Source organism: Neolamprologus multifasciatus, chromosome 2 (assembly GCF_963576455.1).
Source record: "Neolamprologus multifasciatus chromosome 2, fNeoMul1.2, whole genome shotgun sequence".
Classification (NCBI taxonomy): Eukaryota; Metazoa; Chordata; class Actinopteri; order Cichliformes; family Cichlidae; genus Neolamprologus; species Neolamprologus multifasciatus.
The window spans coordinates 9,487,942-9,510,055 of record NC_140440.1 but is presented as its reverse complement, the minus strand read 5'-3'; the positions used below and the strand labels follow the sequence as shown (position 1 = coordinate 9,510,055).

Sequence of the window (22,114 nt, the reverse complement as noted above, 5' to 3'; positions counted from 1 at the left end):
CTCCCACACCATGCAAGTGATGCTAGATGACTCAATAACACTTTGAGACACTGTGGATACTGACATATGGGTGGACTGAATAGTGATGATGTGTGAGTGGTGATAGCAGACTGGAAATTATATAAAAGTCACATGCTAATAAAAGTTTTTAGCAACAATTTTTGAGTTTGAAAGAGTCGTTCCTGTCAGCTGACTCACTGGAATTTCCTTTTTTTTAAACTGCAGTTAGAATGAGGCTGGATAGCAGAGAAATTATATAATATTTGTGAAGTCAACACAGCCAAGGCTGACTAAGCAAAACCAGTGAGCACAAATTCTTTAGCAGAAAGTAGAACAAAAAGGCCAAAGTCAGCAGGTCAGAACCCAGAAATTGTCATTAACATACTCCCCAACAGAGATCATTTTTGCATAGCTTCGAGAACTGAAAGTTTATTTGTGCAGACTGCAACAAAACAGTGCAGCAACATGAGGTTTATAAGAAAAAGCAAAGGGATCTTAGACGCCCTATATCAAGTAGCTTCCTTTGATGATCACGTCAACCACGCTGGGAAACAATGCCTTTGTGAGATTTATAATATTTCTTAGCTGTCTTCATCTTGAAGAAAGCAAGGTACAAAGAATTTTAGGAAAAATGTAAAACTAAAACACTGGGGGTTTTTGCAAAATTTGTGATCGCCAAAGTTTTTTCCAACCCACGTTCTTGATCTAAAACATCTGACTCAGCTAAGCCTTATAATTAATCCATCTTTGTTCTCCACTAAAGGAGACCCATTATCCTCACTTTCAGTTCCATCTTTTTCATTGTTGCTTTCTACTTAAGCAGCTTTTCATGAGCCACAGCTCAACATAATTCCTATTTATCTTACATTGAGGCTTTAATGCAGCCCTCAAGTTTATCTTCTGTCTTTTTGCACTTCATTTAAACTAGCTTTTGTCTGATTGGTTACCCATTATCAACAGACGGTTTGAAAATCATGTGGGTGGGGCTTCTGTGTTCACAGCCAGAGTTAGGTGCTTGAAACTGAGCATCTGAAGCCTGAGCTGTTAGGTTAGAGTTACTAACACACACTCTGAACTGGCGATTATTAAAAAACAAACAAAAAAACAAACAAAAACCCTTTGGTAACATTTATTGGGTCAAAAGTTTACATTAGTTTACAAAAAAGTTTCCAAACACTTAAATGATTTCTTTGAATTGTTCTTTTTCCTGAACAGCAAAATCTTTAATGACTTTTATAAACAGGAATTGAGTGCACAATTTGACTTTATTTTGGATTTTCTCCAATCCACTTCAAAATCAGTTTTGATGAGTTTGGATTCATTGACTTGTTAGTGAACCCAACTGTGTTCTATAGTCCTCCTTCGTTACTGCATCAACTTTGGACAATTTCCCAGGACCACTGGGAGTAAAACAGCCCTGGAACATGTTACATCATCATGACTGACAGAGGTTTAAAAGCCTCACCTCCTCCAAACATCTGTCTGTTTTTGGGTTATTCCTGAACATCCAAACCAATTTCCTCTCATTTCAGAGTAACACCTTGGGACCTTGGCAGAGTGGTGAATCATTCACAGCCAAATAACATATATTTAACCTCTTAAGCACCCACGCACCCAAAGATGGGTGCAAAAGGAAGGAGATCAGAAAACCACTGGGGGCTTAACAGGTTAAGAACAATTGTTTGTGCTGATGATTTTCAAACTCCAAGAGACCTTCCTACATAACTTATATAAATCTAAAATTCTCATTCTCAGATCTTCACTGAGTTCCTTTAGCATTGTTCTGAATATTCAGTGCTGTCAAACAAATCGTTTTTATGCTGACACAGAGAAACTACCAGTAGCAGTAAATCATGATTCCTAACAAGAAGTTAATAGGCCTCGGCATGATCAAGTTAAAAGACACTACAGAGCCTTCAGCATCACTTATTCAAAATTCGAATGTAAAATCATTTCACGGTGGACAAAGAACACCATTGAAAGATAAATAAGAAAAGAATAAAGGAAAAATATAATATCATTAGATAAAAGAAAAAATTTGGGTTAATTTTATGCAAGTCATTTATTCATTCATTAAAATATTAGGATACTGTTATGTTTTAGCCTTTTAAGTTGCATTCAAATATATTCATGGTATGCAAATGAAGCATTTAGCACTGATAACAGCTGCATAATTGTCAATTAGTGACAGGTATTACAGTAACTTTAAACTGCAGAGAAGTTGTCTGAAATTGTTTGATGAGCGACAGTTATTAAGTTAAAGTTACGTTAGTGCTATTGTGGACAGCTGGACATTGTAATTGACTGAACTACTGTCTGCATCACAGACTGAAAGGACCCTGAAAGGAGTCTGACTGTTTAAAATGACAAGCTTTGATGTCACCTTGGAAATTACTTAACAGTTCACCAGCTGTATGCTTGCTATATGCTGAAAGAATGGCACCGACAACAGCTGTTTATGCAAAACCGCAGCTGAATATTGAAGTAATCAATAAATAAATTTAAAAATTTAAAAATCCCTGATTCAACATTTACCTTTAAAATCTTTCCGGGAGTTAAATAAACTTTTGTTCTTAACCTTGTTTGATCGAGTTCTGTGTTTTGAAATCTCAGTGTGGCGAATGGCTTAAGATGCAAAGGCAATTAGTCAGAATTATCTCATTAAAAAACAAATGAAAATATGCCCTGTGCAGGTAAAACATTAACCTTTAGTCAGAGCGTGTAAGCAACACCAAGGTCCTGACAGATGTGACTCCAGTGTGTAGTATTTGAAGGGCATCATCCCTCCATGCATGCATAATGAGGTGAACACTGTGTAAAGGGATAACAGACGTACTTGGACATGGCCAACATAATCAGATTGTCTTTGCAGATGGATCAAAGCATTGCTATGGAACCAAAAGACAAGCTTTAAAACCACAAAAAACCCAATAGTGTTATGGAAATTGTCTTCCCCAAAGTGTAACAACCTGCACTCTTTGTAAAGCCATTCAAGCTTCTGATAACTCTGGTCCTGATGCTGACTCAAACAAACAAACAAAAAACAAAAAACACACACACAGACATCCATTTAAGCAATATTGTTTTGAAGCATATTTTTTCCTTGGACAGGCATCTCTGTACCTTTTTTTTTTTTTTTGCGAATGCTTTCTATTCTCTTTGTAAATTCAAACTGTTGCTGTAGTACCTGTATCTGATGTTTTCCATTACAACAGCTCCGAGTCCTGAGGGAGAGAGCGAAGCGTGGTAAACAACAGTCAGGCGCTAAGCTCACACAGTGCAGAGTTTAGCTGGCCCACAAGGCCCATGAATAAGAAAAAGGAGATGCAAATTGGAATAAACAACAACTACAACAATCTTAAAACTTTACTTGCGCATAAACAATGTCACAGTCCCTCACACCAACTGACACCTCGTGCAAATAAGTTATCTGAAATCTCAGACGTTGAGCAAGTTCTTAAGTGGAGCGCTGCGAATACTGGAAGGCACGAGCGTTCACATTAGCAGCGGCGGCAGCAAAGTGTATTTTTAGCCAACTTGTTGTCATGCAAAGAAAAGGTGTAACATATTCATGGTTAAACATCTGACATCATCCAGTCTGCCATCACCCGGAGTTTTTCTCAAACAATGGCTGCATGTAAGTCTGACCATTAGCAGCATCTCAGGAACGGCGATCTCCTGAATGTCACCAATTTGTTGACAATGAATTATTTGTGACATATTTATGGAGAAGGACATTTAATGGCACTAAGAATGATTTATTTTCAGCCATCCTGAGACGGAGGCATGCATAGTCTTGGAGATTTCATTTTAAAACAACTGGTGAATAATTTTCACCTAAAGACAGGAACCTTTAACCAATAGAAAGAATTTTGAATCTTATAATGGATTGACTTCAGATAAATTCATTTCAGGCTCAATTTCTGATGTGTTTGAATTTATCTGAAGTCAATCCATGACAGTGGTTAGCACTGTTGCCTCACAGCAAGAAGGTCCTGAGTTTGACTTCGTCATCTGTGGATTCTGCATGTTCTCCTTGTGTTTGTGTGGGCTCTCTCTAGGTACTCCAGCTTCTCTCTCAGTCCAGTGACAAGGCCACCTGGGTTGGCTGGAAGACTGTTTACTTAGCCTGGCAGGGCGAAGGACGCTGTCTCAGCTGAACTATGGACATGCACACACATACTTTTACTGATACTGATAAGCGCTCACTGACGCATCGCCCTCCCTACCCCGGATCCAACGCCACCTCCAACGCTTACCTCCCCTCTGATGTGGACATCGGGTCAGCTGGAGGCGCAGTCGAAGATTGCAGCGGTCCCAGATCAGATGGGACACTTTCCCATGTTGCTTGTCTGTGTTTATCGTGCTACGGTGTGTTGATATCTGTGCATTCCTGTATTATCCTTTTGTGCTACCCATTTCAATGTTTTTTTCCTCGCTACCTAGCCTGACCTGTCTCCCCAATGTGATGTTTGTGTATTGTATGTACGGTCGGCAAGGTCTGTCATCTCGGTCAAAAGACCTGCAACTGACAAATAAAGGCTATCTCATCTCTCATCATCTCTCATTTGGTTAACTGGTGACTCTAAACTGCCCATAGGTGTAAATGTGAATGTGAATGGTAGTCTTTCAATCTGTGTTAACCCTGCAGATTGGTGACCTGTCCAGGGTGTAACCTTCCCCTTGGTAGCTGGAATAGACTCCAGTGCCCCCGTGACCCTGACAAGGATGAGTAGATGAGAATGGATCGATGGATTATCTCCACATTTCATAAGTGAACAAACATCAGTTTAAAAGGTAAAAAGAACAGGCTGGTTACACTGGCAGTCTGGGCTTCTGACAACAGTTTGTTCCAGAACAACAATAACAATGGACTCCAGAAGGTCCACGAGAACAGACCATAACTCCAGTTTAAACTTCCTCTGTCAGAGGACCTGTCCTGCAATAGACACACCTATGCTCTCAGTGGCCAGGAGTTAGCTTCGTGAGGAAGCTAAGGAAGGCTGGGTAAATAAAAATTCCCAGTACTATAAAACACGTGCAGCGCAAAAAGATGCACTCCATAAGAAAATGAAGCTTGAAGTATATTTTCTCCCTTCTATATTTAGCGTGAGAGGCTACTTAAGGGTTTACTTAAAATACACACTGACTATATCAATATGTTTAAAATCAGCTGTTGCAGATAATGAACAGCTTATACAGCTCAAAATTGATATGAATGTAAATGTGCATAATTATCAATTTTTCAACAGAACACTGTCAATTTAGAAAGCTCCTGGGTTTTGAAATATCAGAATCAGATTAAAATTTATTACCAAGTTGTTCTCTTGTTTTTTGTCTTCCTTCTTCCACAAACTATGAATTTGTCCAGGTGTAAAGAGACAGATGCATTAACTACACTGGAAGTACATTTGGCACGGTTTCCCATTCGGTTACAAATTGTTTTCTGGTGATAAAAGGTGTCAAAAAGGCAGGCTGTTACAGCATTGTTATCTTGGGCTTTACACATGGCACGTCAAAGACTTGTTTCTGTCAGCCCCAAAGGTAACGACCTGCTCAAAGACCTATATCCATCAGCGTCGTTAAGGTGTTGTGTTATCACCTGCTGAAATGCACTTCCTTCCCCTACCAAATTCTAATTGCAACATTGCGACAACACTTTTACTCCTGGTGGCATAAACAACTCTTGAACTATTTATGAGTATCTATTTGAGGCATAAGAGCTTTTTCAAGCCTTTTAAGCAGAGCAACACACTATGTTTAAAACATTGATGACTTCCCTTCCACCTCGATGACTTCATTCCACAGCCCTTTCACTAAAATGCAAAGAAAAAGTCTCGGGGAAAAAAAATAAAAAACATTGTCACTTCTTATGTTTCCATTTTTATCATTTTACTCACTGTGTGACTGCAGGTCAACATATAACTCTGTTTCATACTGTTACATGGTTGGACTATATATTCCTAAATTTAATTTCCCATGTTTTGTTTGATAAATTCAATCTAGTCTGACTCAACAAGGAACGGAGGACAAATCCTTGACATCATTTATAAAGGGGAAAGCCTATTCCATTTTAATAAAAGCTGAGCTCTGCAACCTGCTGATCTGAAACCCTGCCAACCTCTGCATCTCTAAGTGCCGTATAAAAAATATATATATAACAGTTATGTTCAAGAGAAAGCGTTTGCATTCACATTTTTGACATTTAACTCTTATACGAGACAACCGAACAGTGAAATCCAATTTCCTCTTTAACAGTAAAAGCAGCCAGAGTAGAAAGTGCAAGGGTCAAAGCCACTACGTGCTGGCAAGAATAGCTGCAAAATGCGCTCTGGTGTACCTTGAATTATCACATACTATGAAAACTTGTTAGATACAGAAATTCTGCAGGGGGGAAAAAGCATTACGTTTAAACAAGACAGGGACATTTTCAGTTCAGGTAAAAGGACGGAGATACAGACGGGGGTGTACTACTCAACATCTATCTTGTCGCCCTCTACAAACACAACTGACAGCACATGAATAGACTGTGCATCGTATTTATGAAATTAAAAGAACACCGAAGTCAACTCACGTTCAACTTATTCATAAAATGCTGTCTGACATATTCATCACAAACCACTTTGCAGAGTGCAAAGGACATAGTGTAAATACAAATTAAAACTATATGACTAAACTTCACATGAAATATTCCCCAGCTTGTCAACAGTGTACAAAGGTATACATCACAGCTGCTCAGCAGAGGCTAATCAAAGAATCCCCACCCCTACAATAGATTTTTAAAAAAGACGTTCACTGCTTTGAAGGACTGTAAATTAATCAAACTACACTGTCAAAAGGAAAACAGACTCTTTATGAATGAAAACATCAAATCTCCTTTTTTCCCCCGCATGGTTTTTAATTAATACAGAAAAAACTTGTTTATGTAGAAATTACAACGAATTCATTTTGAGATTCAACACTTATAATAATTGCAAATGTTGTTCAAATATAGGGACAAATATTGTTTTATGAAAATTATGCTACTGTGCAAGATGTGCACATATTTTGTGTATAACAACACAACATACTCTGTCTCTGCAAACCACCACTGTGGATTTTAAAAAACTAACAGCAGCAGACTTTCAGCTTGAATCCAATCAGTTTAGCAAAATTATCGCATTAACTGCTTCAGAATCATATATTTTAGATCAGCAAATCTTCTACAAAACCTCTTTACTGACTTGCAAGGTTTCCTTGTGGCTCTCTGGTTTCTTTTTCCTTAATTTTTATCCACCTTTATAGTTACTGAATGCAGCAACAGAGAGAACCAACAGACCTCCATGCTAATTGACTAGCTGCGATTACACAGCCTTTGTCGAGAACCAAGACCTTTGTCTACGTGTGATAGGTGGGAACTCTTACCAGCGGGAAATTTCAAAAATATCTGGAAAAAAAATGGTCTGTTTGTTACTCTTCCTTGTTCTTGTGCTGTTGTTGGTTATTTAGTTTAGCATGCAGTGTACTGGGTGTGAAAAACAATGCTTTTAATGCTGCTCATGTGACCACTGAATATTTTATCATGTTTCTCCTTTTTCATGGTAACCTCTGTTTTCACTCCCTTCCTGTCAACACCGAAGTAAGTGCTTCTGGCTTTTCGGTGGACCGGAGGCAAGCACGTTTGCATAGGCTGCATACCCAAAATCACTCTCTACAGCCAAATAGCTACACAAACACAGAGAGACACAAATGGAGCAACCCGAGTTCCACTTATGATGATGATGCACACTTAAAAGAATAAAAAAAGAAAGAAAAGAAAGAAATCTATACTAGATAGCAATCACTCTAATGTGCACCTGTTTTTATTCAGTGACCAAACTCATTACATTTTCGTTTTAGGATGTATACTTTCATCAATGTTATGTAACTTGTGCTGTGAATGTGAAATGTGTGAAATGTGAAAAAGCCCAAAAGAAAAAAAAGCATTCAATTTCAGGGACAACACTAAGAGAAGTGTGTTACTTTTAGGCACTTATAGTATCTGTGTGTGTGCTGGTTCCTGGCTGAGTGCACGTGTAAGAGTGGATGAGAGCACCTGGTAACCACTTGGCAACTTTCCGTCCCATTTCATTCCCTGGCCTAATGACTGAACGTGGGCCCGGCTCCTCTCTCAGTCTGTCCACATCAGGATGCAGCACTGAGAGCGTTTCCACCAACAACCCCATTTATCAGAGATTGCCGCCTAATTGTAAGCACCCTGCGCTACTCCCATTACTACTTCACATTACAGTGGGCTGGATGGTAGGCAAACAAAAAGGCAAGCAGCTTTCCTTTTCAGACCTCATTTCTCTCTCCCTCTTTCTCTCTCTCTCAGGAACTTTGTATGGCTGATTCTGCATTACTATATCTCTGGGTGAAATATCGACATACAAAGATAAAAGTTTAGGTAAATTCAGTCCAATGTAAAATGTTCTTGCTCAAAGCATTACACGCTCTCCTGACATTTAAGGTAATATTTTAGTGGAGAGAGATGAACACGTCTCTCTCATACAAAAAGAAATGTTTCTGTTTATATTGACTGTAATACAAACCTGACTCTTACTACTTGCACCAAATAATTTTGACATATTTTGTGAAGAAACTATCAAAAAAAAAGGCGAACTCTTCAAAATCAAGAAACAGCTTTCTATGCTGAACAATAAAACAGGAGTAAGAGTTCTTTTTTCCCAAAGCGGGATATTTCCAGCTTACTGTATGTACTACCATTCACCGAAGACCAGCGACCAGGAGGACTGAGTTGTATTTATTAGACCTGGTTTAACTGTTAAGCTGAGTCTTCAGAATAGAATTTAGTTGATGCACCAACCAGAAGTAATCCTATTCTAAACTAAAACAGGCTTTGTAATGTTAATGCATATGACTATGGCTGTTTTCTACCCCCGTCTAGCTCTGCCTTGCTAATTTATTTTGGATTTGCGGCAACAACTCACGATCAAAGGAAAGGAAAATGCAATTTCACAGACTCTGAAATAATAATAAAAGCATACAAAAAAAACCAAGAGTTAAAACATTACTGCATGAGCACACCAATTGCCAACTATTGCACTTCAATAACAAATATACTTCATTTAGGAACCACTGTAAGGAAAATATGGAAATACCTGATAAAGACAAAAACTTGTTTTCTTTAGTTAGTTTTTTTTTTAATACAACGAAGCAGCAGGCACGCTCACTGCAAATCACTATACAGAATGTTGACTTCATGTATTTTTAAAATTTCATCTGCTTTTTTACCAACCATCTGATGAGTTGTTGTCCAACACAAACTCTGATGACAACTCCCTTAGAAGTTAAAACAGAAAAAGAAGGCCTTTCATTTCAGCTCCTTCGGCTTGCTTCTATCCTTAACTATTCTCTTCTGCTTATCTTAAAATCCATATATGACACAGTAGTAATATAAGCTGTAGAGAAACAGCAAAGACTTTGACTTTACATCAACTCTTAAAAAGCCCCAAGATTATGGCCATTTGTAGCAGACAGTTGGTCACTGTAACAAACGCTACAGCTTTCTAGTAGGTACCTCTCCTATTTACCATCTTTACCATCTTCTGGTATGCTATAAAAACACAACTCACTGGATTTGAGTGAATTTGCATGCACTGTAATAAGGTGCAATAAGTCAGTTTGTGAAATTTCTAGAATCAGAAGAAAAACAAATGTGGGTGCTTTTGTCAAATAAACTGCAGCTAAATCGAACTAAAAACTTACAACAAGTCCAGTCTACTCTCACTCACATCAACTTCTTATCTCAATCTGCATGCGATGAAATTAGCAGAGAAAGACAAAATAACACCTGAAAGCTAATTTGGGAACAGAGTGTAAGGCTACGTTCACACTGCAGGCGAAAGCGCATCAAATCCGATTTTTTTGACCCTATGCGACCCATATCCGATCATGGTATGACAGTGTGAACGGCACAAATCCGATATTTTCAAATCCGATCTGAGTCACTTTTGTATGTGGTACTGAAACCGATACATATCCGATGTTTCAGAAAGCGACTGCTGTGTGAACGGTCAAGTCGCATTAAATCCGTCTTTTACAGATTTTACTTTTTAAAACAGCAATAAGGATAATTATTAGGTTATTTACATTATTATGTAAATAACAAAATAACTTAAAGCAAAAATTGGGGAAACATAAAGTCCGAAGTCTTTATATTAACGGCCATCAGTCAAACAATATTGTTTGCTCTGGGTCTAAACAGAGCGCGTTGTGTGAGACGTCTTCTTTTGCGCATGCGGGCCGCTTTGAGCGTTCACACTAGAGCGCGTTTGCTGTCGCATTGTATTTGTAGTGTGAACGAGCAGACAAAAAAATCGGATTTGATCAAAAAATCGGAATTGAGCATTAAGACCTGCAGTGTGAACGTAGCCTTAGAAGACCTTAGCTGTTTAACACAAGCACACTGTTGCATATAAAGACTGCCTGTCACTGCTCTGAGATTATGTTGAGTACAATGGAACAAAGCTGGGTGAGAACTGTATAATATATAATATGTAATATATGTACAAAAGAACACAATAAAAAAAAAAAGTTATACCTAAATGGGTCAAGTAGATATTTTTTTTCATGTTTGGACACTGTTGCAGTTATGCCATTCATATAAAAGGGACATTAAAGTTAATCTAGGCTGAAAGCCGGAACTGACCTTCAGGATAATATCTCTTCCTATGATTACTGTGTTGACCTTCAGATGGAAAAAGAAGCACCGCTATTGCCAAGCCTTCATCATTATCCGCTGTAAGTAGCATGGGTTCATGCAGATCACTAAGAATTATTGATGAAACTCAATTAGATTCGTCTCACTCCATTTAATTCTACATATTCAGGATATGGTTTGCCAAAAATTATGGGTATCAACATCCAGGGAGTCATTTATACACTCAAGATGACTTTTGATGGTAATATTGTTGATCTTGCTAAGTGTGCAGCACGTTATGCTTCCTTTGGCAGCAGCACTGATGATCGCCATGACACCCATCACTCTTTTTTTTTGTCTGTTATTATTTTCAAATAAGCAGTTTAACGTTCTTTGAAAGTTCATTAAGCAATTCAAAGACCAGAAAATAAATGACATGCCATAACAGTATACTAGGATATGGCTCATAAATGCTATTCTTATGGCCTAGAACAGTCAATGTGTTTTCCTGGGTAGTAGCTCATTAGACGTCTGTACCTCAGCAGGAAACATTTGAGTGGTTCACACTATGCTGAGTCCTGCTGGTTTACATCTTAGTCATCTAATTAGAAACTAACTTACACCTGGAACGCCAGGTGAGCGCAATTAACAAGCATGTAGGATGAAATACCACGGTGCTATAGAAAGCTATTTTAAAATCAAGCTAATTTCGGATATGTTTTTTCTCCCCATGACAAAATTGACCTTTCTCGTATCACACTAGTAATGTGTTTGTTCCATTTAAGATGTTCCAGTATGCTAAGCAATTTGATATGTGTAGCACAACACAAATGCGCTTTCACAGAAAAAAAACCCAACACAAAACAATTAAGAAACTTTAAGAAACCTCAACTTTTACCAGATTGTTTATTCTGAGTGTGCAGCATTTAAAGATAAATCATATGAATTAAACAAGATACCAACATAAAGTAGCACTAATTTAAAGTTAAATGCAATTTACCAAAGGGCTGGACTGAAAGAAGAGGGGAAAAACAGATACTAATCTGAACTCTGTTGGCAAGACTGTATAACGGTCTACAGGTTGCAGTAGTGTAAGCTGAGTAAACACACTGTAGTTTCTAGTTTGCTCATTTGTCCCTGGCAGGAAACAAAGTGAGACTGCTCTCTGAAGATATTAAAATAGTAGTACATCAACACAAAAAGTATACAAGTACCAGCAAGCAAACTGAGTTTATGACTTCTTACTAATGTGGATGTCTGTACCTATTGCATCACATTATATTATTTTGAAAAATAAGCAGTTTTAAATTAAGAGTACATTAAACTTCTTGAAAGATGGACAATCATGAAATGTTTTGAATGCTGTGGTTTGTTTTTGTTTTTTTCACCAGTTTGTTGTTTGGGGTTTTTTTTGGTTAGTTTTTTTATTTTGTCTTTTGTTTTTTTACATGTAGGTCTAAAATAAATGGTCAATTTTAGTGTTGTTGCTTTTGCCCACAAAAATACAACTTATCAAATGAAACAAAACAATATTGTTAAATTATTAAATTTGCTTTAGTGTGTGTTTTAAATCTTGGATTGTGTGTGTGTTGGTTTAACAGTGTTGGTAAGCCCACCCTCTAAATGCTTGTGCTATATGTTTGATGCTTTTTAGCCTTTTCTGCCATCTTCGTTGTCAAGGGTCAGGACAGCAAAATTACTGTGACAAAAAAATGCAGCTTCCTCATTCATTACACTGGCATGTCTACACTGGGATAGCAGAAGTCCTGACCCCAAGGAGGCACAGGAAGCCAGACATCCCCAGAAAAATCATTCAATATAACTTCAGCAGCCCTGGCCAATCAAACAAAACAATGACCCCATCTGATGTTAAGCGCTCTGCGGCATACAAAATACTTTGACTGGTTTATAATAGGATAATCAAGTCAAATGCCACCATAACTTTACATAGTCTTTACAAAGTCCTGCTTAATAGAAACAACTGTACAGTCATAAGCCTTCAAATGACCATATTACAGTTATTTTGTATTACACGTAATGCCAAAGGTGGTGTTACTAAAGATTAGAAGGGCAGGGATAATTGTTACTCAGCTGCTATAAACACTATTCCTCCGAGTATTTAATACAGACTGTATACAACAGAACAACATACCCATTATGACATTACCCATTGTTTGGAAACTTGTATTTGAAGCCTTGATTTTAGTATTTTTGCCATTTCCGTCACGATATTCTGAAGCCAGAGTGAGGATAAAATTATCAGCTAACAACACCAGAAAGCTAAGTAAGGTAGCATCACAAAGACACAAAGCTATATTAATAAAACAAAAGTTTCAGTCGCCAAATCTTAAGCACAGACTTCAAGGCCAGGCTGTTAGTACAATTAGCCAAACAGCAATCCATTATATTTGTCAGTTAACTGCATTAAAATCTTCAAAAAGGCCAAGAGGTCCAAATTAGTGACTTAAATTGGCAGAGGTAAAGTCGTACAGACAACGAGGAGTGCAATTGTTGGCATCCACCTGGCACTGAAGGCAGTCATTTATTATTTTATTTGTTTTTAATGCAGTCGTTGTCATGACAGGGAAAATTTGTTGTAACGATCAGAAACAGCTGGGACTCTACAGGAACTGACTTAGGCGGCCATTAGATGAACTGCAGTGCTTGGCTTTGTGTTATACGAATTGTAAAAAGGATTCCTTATTCATGTTTCATGTTTTTATCCCTTGGCTGCTATAGTACTATAATCAGTGTTGGGAAGGTTACTTTTAAAATGTATTCCATTACAGAATACAGAATACATGTCCCAAAATGTACAATATGAAACAGGGAAGTACCGCCGTGTAATCCATTTATTTCAACAAAGTAACTGTATTCTAAATACCACCTTTTTAAACGGTAACTGTAACGGAATACAGTTACTCATATTTTGTATTTTAAATACGTAACGGCGGTACATGTATTCCGTTACTCCCCAACACTGACTATAATTCATATAAATTCAGTGTATTTGTATAGATAAATGTGAGAATATCAGGCCTCAGCTTGTTAAGACTATAAACACAGGCTCGTTAGCTACATCACTGGTTCTATAACAGGATATTGTACATGGCTTATGGTTTTCCATTTCAGACACCCTTAAAGTTGTTTTTTATAGTTGGATGATGAGCCTAAAAAAAGAACTGAATAAAAGATCTCCACATGTAATATCATGCATTTTTCTGATGAGTGTTTCGCCTCTGCCTTTAAGGTCATATTGCTATCAGACAGTCTATGGGCTATATTGAAGGATCTGGGCATCAATATAAAACAGAGCATGAAGACCTTCAGCGCAAACACAGTCTAACTCTTTCTGAAGTGCAACGTGACCAAGTAAGGTACAGCTGGCTTTTTCCCCTGAGTAGGTGAAAGTGTTGTACCATACAGTATTTAGGGCAGACACAAGTGTCCTCTAATGGCTTAGTGGGTCAAGGAGCATAAGTGGCCTGTAAAGCTAGCCACAAGGTCCTGCGGGGATTCAAAAGGCAAATCCTATAGGGCCTTTTTTCTGTTTTTTTAAACCCAGCCACTCATCTAAGACTGCTCATAAGCAGATGGTGCAGTGTAGTCCCATAGCATCTCTTTAAAACTGCTTCCTTCCCTGCCCAGGAAAAGACAGCATTTCATGAATCTACAATAACTTGATTAAGACTTACTGTATGAAAGCCATTACAAATTAAATTGTGGCAAAACAGTGACGCTAGATGGAACAACAGGGAGTCTTCCAATACTTGCAGAGGAACGCAGCATTCACCTCTCCTCAGTACAGCTGTGACGAGTTATTAAAAGTGTAACCCAGTCCCAGGGGGTGGTGTGTAATTTTAGAATTAATATACAATTTAGAGCTTGGTGTTTGCAGCTTTTGAATTATTCAAATGTACTGCTATGGGCTCGGGTTTGGTAGCAGTAAGCAGTAGGCAGTTGCCATGCATACAAATGAATAAATTACGCGAGACGACATAGATTAGAAGAACATAAACATTTGTGCCAGGAAACAAAACAAGATGTTTGCTCTTGTGCAGAGTTCAAATCTGAAAGGCTGTAACATACAAATAGGAATAGTCCACGTCTGTAAGGAAATCTTTCATCAGCAGCCAAATTCGCACGTCAGCACTTCACCCGTTCACTCAACAAAAATACATAAATCAACACATTTTCTGCAGGTATAAGATTTGACTCATCTGCTAAATTTCAATGGTATTACATAATTGTTTTTTTATTGTTTGATTTTTGTGTTTATATACATCAAGTAAGTAGCAATAACTATACAAAGTAAAGCAGAAAAGTGTGGTTGTTTATATTGGACTCTGGTGACTACTCGTGTAAAATTAATGTGAATAACAGAAAAGCACCGGAGAGATATTCATGATATACATTCATAGATATTCATAGTTGCTTTAAAATGCATTTATAATTAACCGGTTTGAGTCAACTGAACTCCAAAGCTTTCCTCACAGAACAAGGCTATGGTGCCAAGTGAGAATACAGGTTCTAAACCTAGGATGTGCTCACTATAACTAGATCAATAGTGACCCGTATTTTGTTTTATGTGTTTGAGCACATGTAACGGAGTGTTCGTCACAGCTGAATACCTAAGGGGTGTTGATTGTGTCCGTCTGTCAGTAATCCATCTATCAATTTTCTTCTACTTATCTGGTGGGCCAGGTTGCATGGGCAACAACCTAAGCAGAGAAACCTAGACCTCCTTTTCCCCAGCCAACTCCCCGAGCTCACCTGTGGGAACACAGAGATGTTCCCGAGCCAGTCGAGTGATATGTGTCCTGTGTCTACCTCAGGGCTTAATCCCTGTATGACATGACCAGACCTCCCGCAGGAGGTGCCCAGGAGGCATCCTTGTCAGTTCCCCTAACCATCTCAGCTGGGTCCTTTCAAAATAGAGAAGCAACTCCACTCTACACTGACGCTCTCCCGAATGACTGAACCGAAGGAAGTGACAAGCCTCCAATCAGAGAAAGTTCATTTCTCCTGCTTGAATCCACAATCTCTCTTCAATCACTACCCAAAGCTCATGACCACAGGTAAGGGTAAGGACGTGGATCGAGAATCTGTACAGGGCTAAAAAATGTAATAAACATTTGATGTTGTGACCATTTCGCCAGCCTATACTACAGTAAACATAGTTCGAAACTACAAATTGTAACCCTAAACTTATTAGGAAACACTAAGTGAGAATTACAGTCGGGGCAGAGCATAAACAAGTAAACTAATAAATAACAACACATAACCAATTTCAGGAAAATCCATTTATGTTTGTGCCAGAAGGGAGGGAAGAAAAAAATTGGCTAACATATCAGAATATTAGGTTTTTATATCACCAAATAGTTGTATTAGTTTTAAAACTGCTTTATTAGTCATGCTGTATTTTTAATCTTAGAGGTTCTCATTCCCATTCTGACGAGCACTCTGTTCACCATGTGGGGCAACTTGAGTTAAGCAACTTTCCCAAGGACACTTTGGGATGTGTTAGGTGGCAAATCTCGAGAAAAGAAATACCCCAATGCAAAACATTATTCCCCTCACTCTGACCAAGCTTTTTAATATCACAATCATACATATTAATATGAAAGAAAATCAATGGTTGGCTAAATAAAACAAGGTTCTCTGAACACCAGCAAGTTTGTTTCACTGTGTCTTGTTTATACACTACACCAGCAAAAGTCATTAATCTTAATAGTGCTGCTACCAATGACATTTCTTACATGTAATGAGAATGGGAAGACAATCTTAAAAAGCTCAATCAGATTTTTCATATGACTAAATCAGCCCATTTATTTTGTAAAATTGCATTTCACCAGCAGCCCAAGGTCTTCCTGTAGTATGCATAACAAACTCGCTTAGTGTGGTATGTGCTCGTTCTGGGACTCCAATTACCGAGCATCCTGGAATACGTTTGGCATTTGTCTCTTCCTTGCTGACATTCAGTTCGAGTTTATAAGGCGCTTCATTCATTCCATCTATGATTTTTTTGTTTGTTTGTTTTGGCATCCACGGTAAATGCAGGAATGTAATTTCCATCCATCCATTTCACAAACTGCTCATCTTGTTCAGGGCTGGACAGGTCGCCAGTATATCACAGGGTAAAAAAAATATAACAGTCTCAGACAAGAGAACACATTCAAGTATGTATGAACATGGAAAAAGACAGAGAGAATTTCTCCGTAAACCACACAACAAAACTAGTTGTGAAACTGAGGGGGAAGCATTTTAAAATAGGATTCTTGCACCTTTATAATTCTTCTTAAAATCAAAAAATGAGAATTCATATTGAACAATGACGAGATTGTACAAAACATTTTGGACATTTTATAAAATATCAGTAACTACTACTTGGGAGAAAAGCTATTCATCAGTGCAATAATATCTAAAGCAGTATTTGACAATTTCTTTATCGCACATGACAGTAAAGTCTTGTATTGTGGACTGTTGCTCAGACAAACCAAGGATTTTGAAGACACTTTTACCACTTTGATCTGTGCTTTAACTATTTGCACTATTTAGAGCTTCTACTGGTATACCTACACCACCCTGTTCTGTTTTTAAGATAAAAGCTACACTTAGCTTTATCTTATTAGCCTGCAAAAAAAAAAAAGTCAAATTCAACTTTAGGATCTGTATTTTTTTCTCATTCTTATGATTATATTCAACATATTTTCTATACATTACAATTTGTCAGATTTACTGTGCATTACCATGACTTTATGTATTAGAACAACATCAATCAACACATTAAAGAGTCACAATTAAAAAGCATGGGGTTTTTCCTGTTATAACCACATTTGTGGATAATATTAGACTTTTAGTGGATCTGTAGAAAACCCAGAGATAAACAGTGGCATTTTTAAAATACTCTACTCTAGCATATTTATTTTGTGTGAGGGTAAAGCTGAATAATAAACACACTTTTTCATCTGTTTTAGTATACAGGAAGAGTCGGTGTGGCTTCTGTTAATTAAAGTAAGAAATATCAAGTTATATTTGTGAAGGAAACATTAATTAGGTAAGTGCCCCGCTCCAGATGTCTGCCCTGTAACTACATCTTAAAACTAATAAATGTATGTGATTGCTGGTTACCTCAAAGTTGACCAAGTGACATGAACCCACAACAGCTTTATAAACTAAATTTGGTGGGGGTGGACTTTTATTCTCATCTTGACTTGCTAGATGTCTATTCAATCCGTTAATTTTGATGTAGCTTCTAAAACTGGGCCTTTTAATGCTAAATCAACCTCAGTTTCACAGTAACGAGAAGGCTCCAATGTACATGGTGATACTTGAATAATTTATGATTTTCCCTACAGTTTGCTTGCCTTCTCGTTATCGCGGCTGGAAATGAGTTTGCTGAAAACTGGCCAAAGTGAGAGCTCCCCTCTCGGCTTACAGAACATGGTGCATTAAAGTGAATCACAGCAGACAGCTGGGGCCGCCCTTTATGGTAATGCACCCTCTACAATTACTGCTTCGACCTTCCCCGGCAAGGAAAAATGGGGAGACGTCCATTTAGCGCCCCTTTCAAACACTTAGTGGCAGGCATGTTGGGCAGCAGGACCACCTTTTGCCTGACATTGACTCTTGTTTAGAGGAGAAAGAGAAGACATTAGAAAGGTGATGGGTTGACAGATGAGATGTATCTGTCAACCAGCAAGAAGAGCATGGTGCATTAATGCATCACCACTGTCCAGATCCACAGAGGTAGTTGAAGCTGGTTGGAGATAATGGTGCCAACTACTGCTACAACTAACAGTTTTTTTCTACCATTTTGTAGAAACCCAGCTCCAAAAAAGGTTGGGACACGGTGGAAAATGTAAGTAAAAACAGAATGCAATATGTACAGGTTGCACCTCCATCCCATCAGAGATGCAGGTTTTTTTAAGTTAGCACTGATAACAACCTGGATGGTTCCTCTCCTCGTTGGTCTTGAGAATGCAACATGCATGTTTTCCCAAAGAGAATTTCAAATGTCGATTTGTCTGACCAAGAGAAAAGTTTTCAACTTTGTCACAGTCCACCATAAATGAGCTTTGGCCCAAATATGACAGTGGTTGTTTCTGAATCATAGATTTTATTAAAGTTCAAGATTTTATTTAAGTGTAAATTAATGTTTAGTCAATAATAATAACATTGAAAACATAGATGTGTCTACTTTTGAATTTATAAAGAATCCATCCATCCATCCATCCATCTTCATCCGCTTTATCTGAGGCCGGGTCGCGGGGGCAGCAGCCTAAGCAAAGAGGCCCAGACCTCCCTCTCCCTAGCCACCTCCTCCAGCTTATCCGGGGGAATACCAAGGCATTCCCAGGCCAGCCGAGAGATATAATCTCTCCAGCGTGTCCTGGATCTGCCCCGGGGCCTCCTCCCGGTGGGACATGCCTGGAATACCTCACCCAGGAGGCATCCTGGTCAGATGCCCAAAACCACCTCAGCTGGCTCTACTCTGAGCCCCTCCCGGATGGCCGAACTTCTCACCCTATCTCTAAGGGAGAGGCCAGCCACCCTTAAGAGGAAGCTCATTTCCGCCGCTTGTATCCGCGATCTCGTTCTTTCGGTCACTACCCACAGCTCGTGGCCATGGGTGAGGGTAGGGATATAGATCGACCGGTAAATTGAGAGCTTCGCTTTTACACTCAGCTCCCTCTTCACCACAACGGACTGGTGCAGCGTCTGCATTACTGCAGCTGCAGCCCCAATCCGTCTGTCGATCTCCAGCTCCCTTCTCCCATCACTCGCGAACAAGACCCCGAGATACTTGAACTCCTCCACTTGGGGCAGGAATTTATAAAGAATGACTATTTTAATTGATCTTGAGCACTAGTATGAATAAAGATATTATAGTGTAGACTATGTAAAGACTGCACAATAGTAAGTGTTTTGGGGGGTTTTTTGGAGGAGGAAATGAACAGAGCCACACATTAACCTCAAATGAACATTATCGATGCAATAACTGGTTAATACACTGTGTGTGTGTCCTGAGTACATTTTTAAAAAATTACATTTAAAGTTGAGGTTATCCAACTATTTTCAGGTTGCTGGACCATCACGGCACAAATTTTTTTGTTAAAGCTGAGAACGACTGCATTTGGTGTTAGAGATAAATGGCTTATTGAAAACTCTGCGCTGCATTTTAACTCATTCAAACGGCTCCTTGTTATGGAAATATAATTCAATCACTTCCATAGACTGAGCATATCAAGAGTAACATATCTCATTGCACAAAAACACCCAGCTGAAAGTAAAGTATGAGAAAACCTCCCATTATAGACGCTGAAGGGTATAACCATTTAGTGCTCACTTAAGCTGCTTTCAAGCATGCAATGCAGCACTGAACTTTTATAGATATTACTCAGCTGAGCTGTATGTAACATGTCTGATTCAAACAGTCATCGTAGCTACCCGTTTATCTGCATCCCCTTCCTTGTACTTACTACTGACCACACCGCACCACCGCTTCCCTAAACCCTTCCCTGACTATATACATTTGTGGACTATCCCTTTTATGTGCTACATGTGCGAAAAGGTAACCTCAGACCTAATTCTCCTGGCATTGCAGGAGGTTAAATGAGTGAAAAATGTCTATAGTATAATGTGAAAAAACCCTCTATATACTAGTGAAAAAAAACTATTTTGAGCAGATACAAAACATGTTGGCGGAGGGTCTGCAAAATGTCTCCAAACAAAAACGTGAAAACATGTTTTCATGCAGCTGACGAAGTTTAGGTTGAGGTTTACTTTTTTTTTTCAACATTTGTACAAGCTTAGTCACAATTCATAGTATTACAAGTAGACACAGGCATTTCAAGCAAAAAAATACCAACCAGATTTCTTGCACACGGACCTGATAACTTTAGTTTTTGAAGGAATCCAAACAGAACTTTTTAATTGCTGTTGTCTTTGGATTTTTGTCTTTCCTGTTTGCGTACAGAACGACGTCTTTTATCAGTTTGGTGTCTGATGGATAGTTTTTTTATTTAATGGCTGCTGGCTACTGTATATTTTAGTTTAGTAACATAAAATATTCATTTAGGGTTTAAATATATCTTGATAAGTGAAAAGTCAAGCTTTGTACAAGAATGTGACCATTGCATGAAATCTTTTTGGTGTAGGAGATAAAATGTTAGAAAGAGGAGATGAGAGAGTGTTATACTCCCAGTAGGTTTCTTATTGTGGTGTTTTTGATCAAATGTGCTCTTTTTTTGTCTTTTAGTTTAAAAAAAAGGCTACATAAATATTTTATACTACAAAAAAGCAAAAGTGCTTCACTTACGCTGTAGCTTCAACAACCCCTCCCCTTGTACACAACATGTTGACATACAGGAAGGAAGGAGGAAGAAGGAGGAATCAAAGGCAGAAACTCACCTTTTATTCTCAGGTTCTCTGGAACGCCATCCTGTTGGAACAGCAAAAAAGAAAACAGAGATAAGATCTATGAGATCAAAACTTACCAACATTAAGGTAAATGAGGGCAGATACATGTCCTTGTATTAGATGAATGACATTCTGTAGTCCATTCAGTATATTAACATTCTTCTGAAAAATGGTGTTTCACATCTCAATGCAATCATCACACAAAGCCTAAGGTCTTCATTCTGAATGCAAGAACTCTGAATGTCTGAATGTCAAATAATATTGCATGAACAACCCAAACAACAGTGTACCTTTACACGGCAATTTGACTCACTTACACGGATAACGGACAAACCTTAAACTCTGAGATTTTATTTACTTACATATTATTTAATACATATTATTAACTTCTTCTTGCTTTTAGTCATTAGATATGTTTCTTTAGCTTCTGATATCTATTTACATCTATTTAGATCATCGTATCCAAGTGTTTTAACTTTCTCTTTTGAACAAGTTAACCAAATTAGTAGTCGAGATGCTTCTTCAATTGACAAATAAATGTATAAATGTAGTGTAACAGAAAAAAAACATGCAGTAAAAAAAAAAGAAAAAACATATTATAGATATACCAAAGAGCAAACAACTAGGACCTTCTGAGTAGCCACGCTTTAACAGATTTGCATGCTTATTGAGCATAGTTGTAGAAAATGCTGCTATCAGGACTACTATTCTAAGTAACTGCTCTCCAGAAACCATGAATGCGAAAGAAAGAGGCATAAATATTTGATTTCTCTACAGTGAAATCTGCATAGCTCATCCTTCTCGTTCTTGCACAGAAAAATCAGATTCTCTTTCTAGCAGCTCGAGCCGGGTGGCGTTATGAGGAAGATGCATTATGCAACGGGTCTACAGTCAATAATGAACTGTGGTCCCTGAATGCATGAAGAAAACAGCAGTTTAGCCATTTTCTCAGTTTGCACAGAAATCGACCTACTGTGCATTTTCTTCCTAATGCGCTATTAATTACCTGTC

The 22,114-nt window shown here is 38.2% G+C and overlaps 1 protein-coding gene and 1 long non-coding RNA gene across 3 annotated transcripts in view; both read right to left on the bottom strand.

Moving 5' to 3' along the window:
• fstl5 (follistatin-like 5) overlaps window positions 1-22,114 on the bottom strand; it is a 200,271-nt gene that overhangs the window by 134,338 nt on the left and 43,819 nt on the right. For both annotated transcript variants that reach the window (XM_085178364.1, XM_085178371.1), the window contains exon 3: window positions 21,095-21,125. In XM_085178364.1, the coding sequence (XP_085034490.1) occupies window positions 21,095-21,125 (31 nt within the window). The remainder of the gene's footprint in view (window positions 1-21,094; window positions 21,126-22,114) is intronic.
• On the bottom strand, window positions 1,865-19,164 carry LOC146523965 (uncharacterized). Its single transcript, XR_014877018.1, has 2 exons — window positions 5,251-19,164; window positions 1,865-5,202 (listed from the first exon to the last, which is right to left on the bottom strand). It is a non-coding gene; the product is annotated as an uncharacterized LOC146523965 (long non-coding RNA).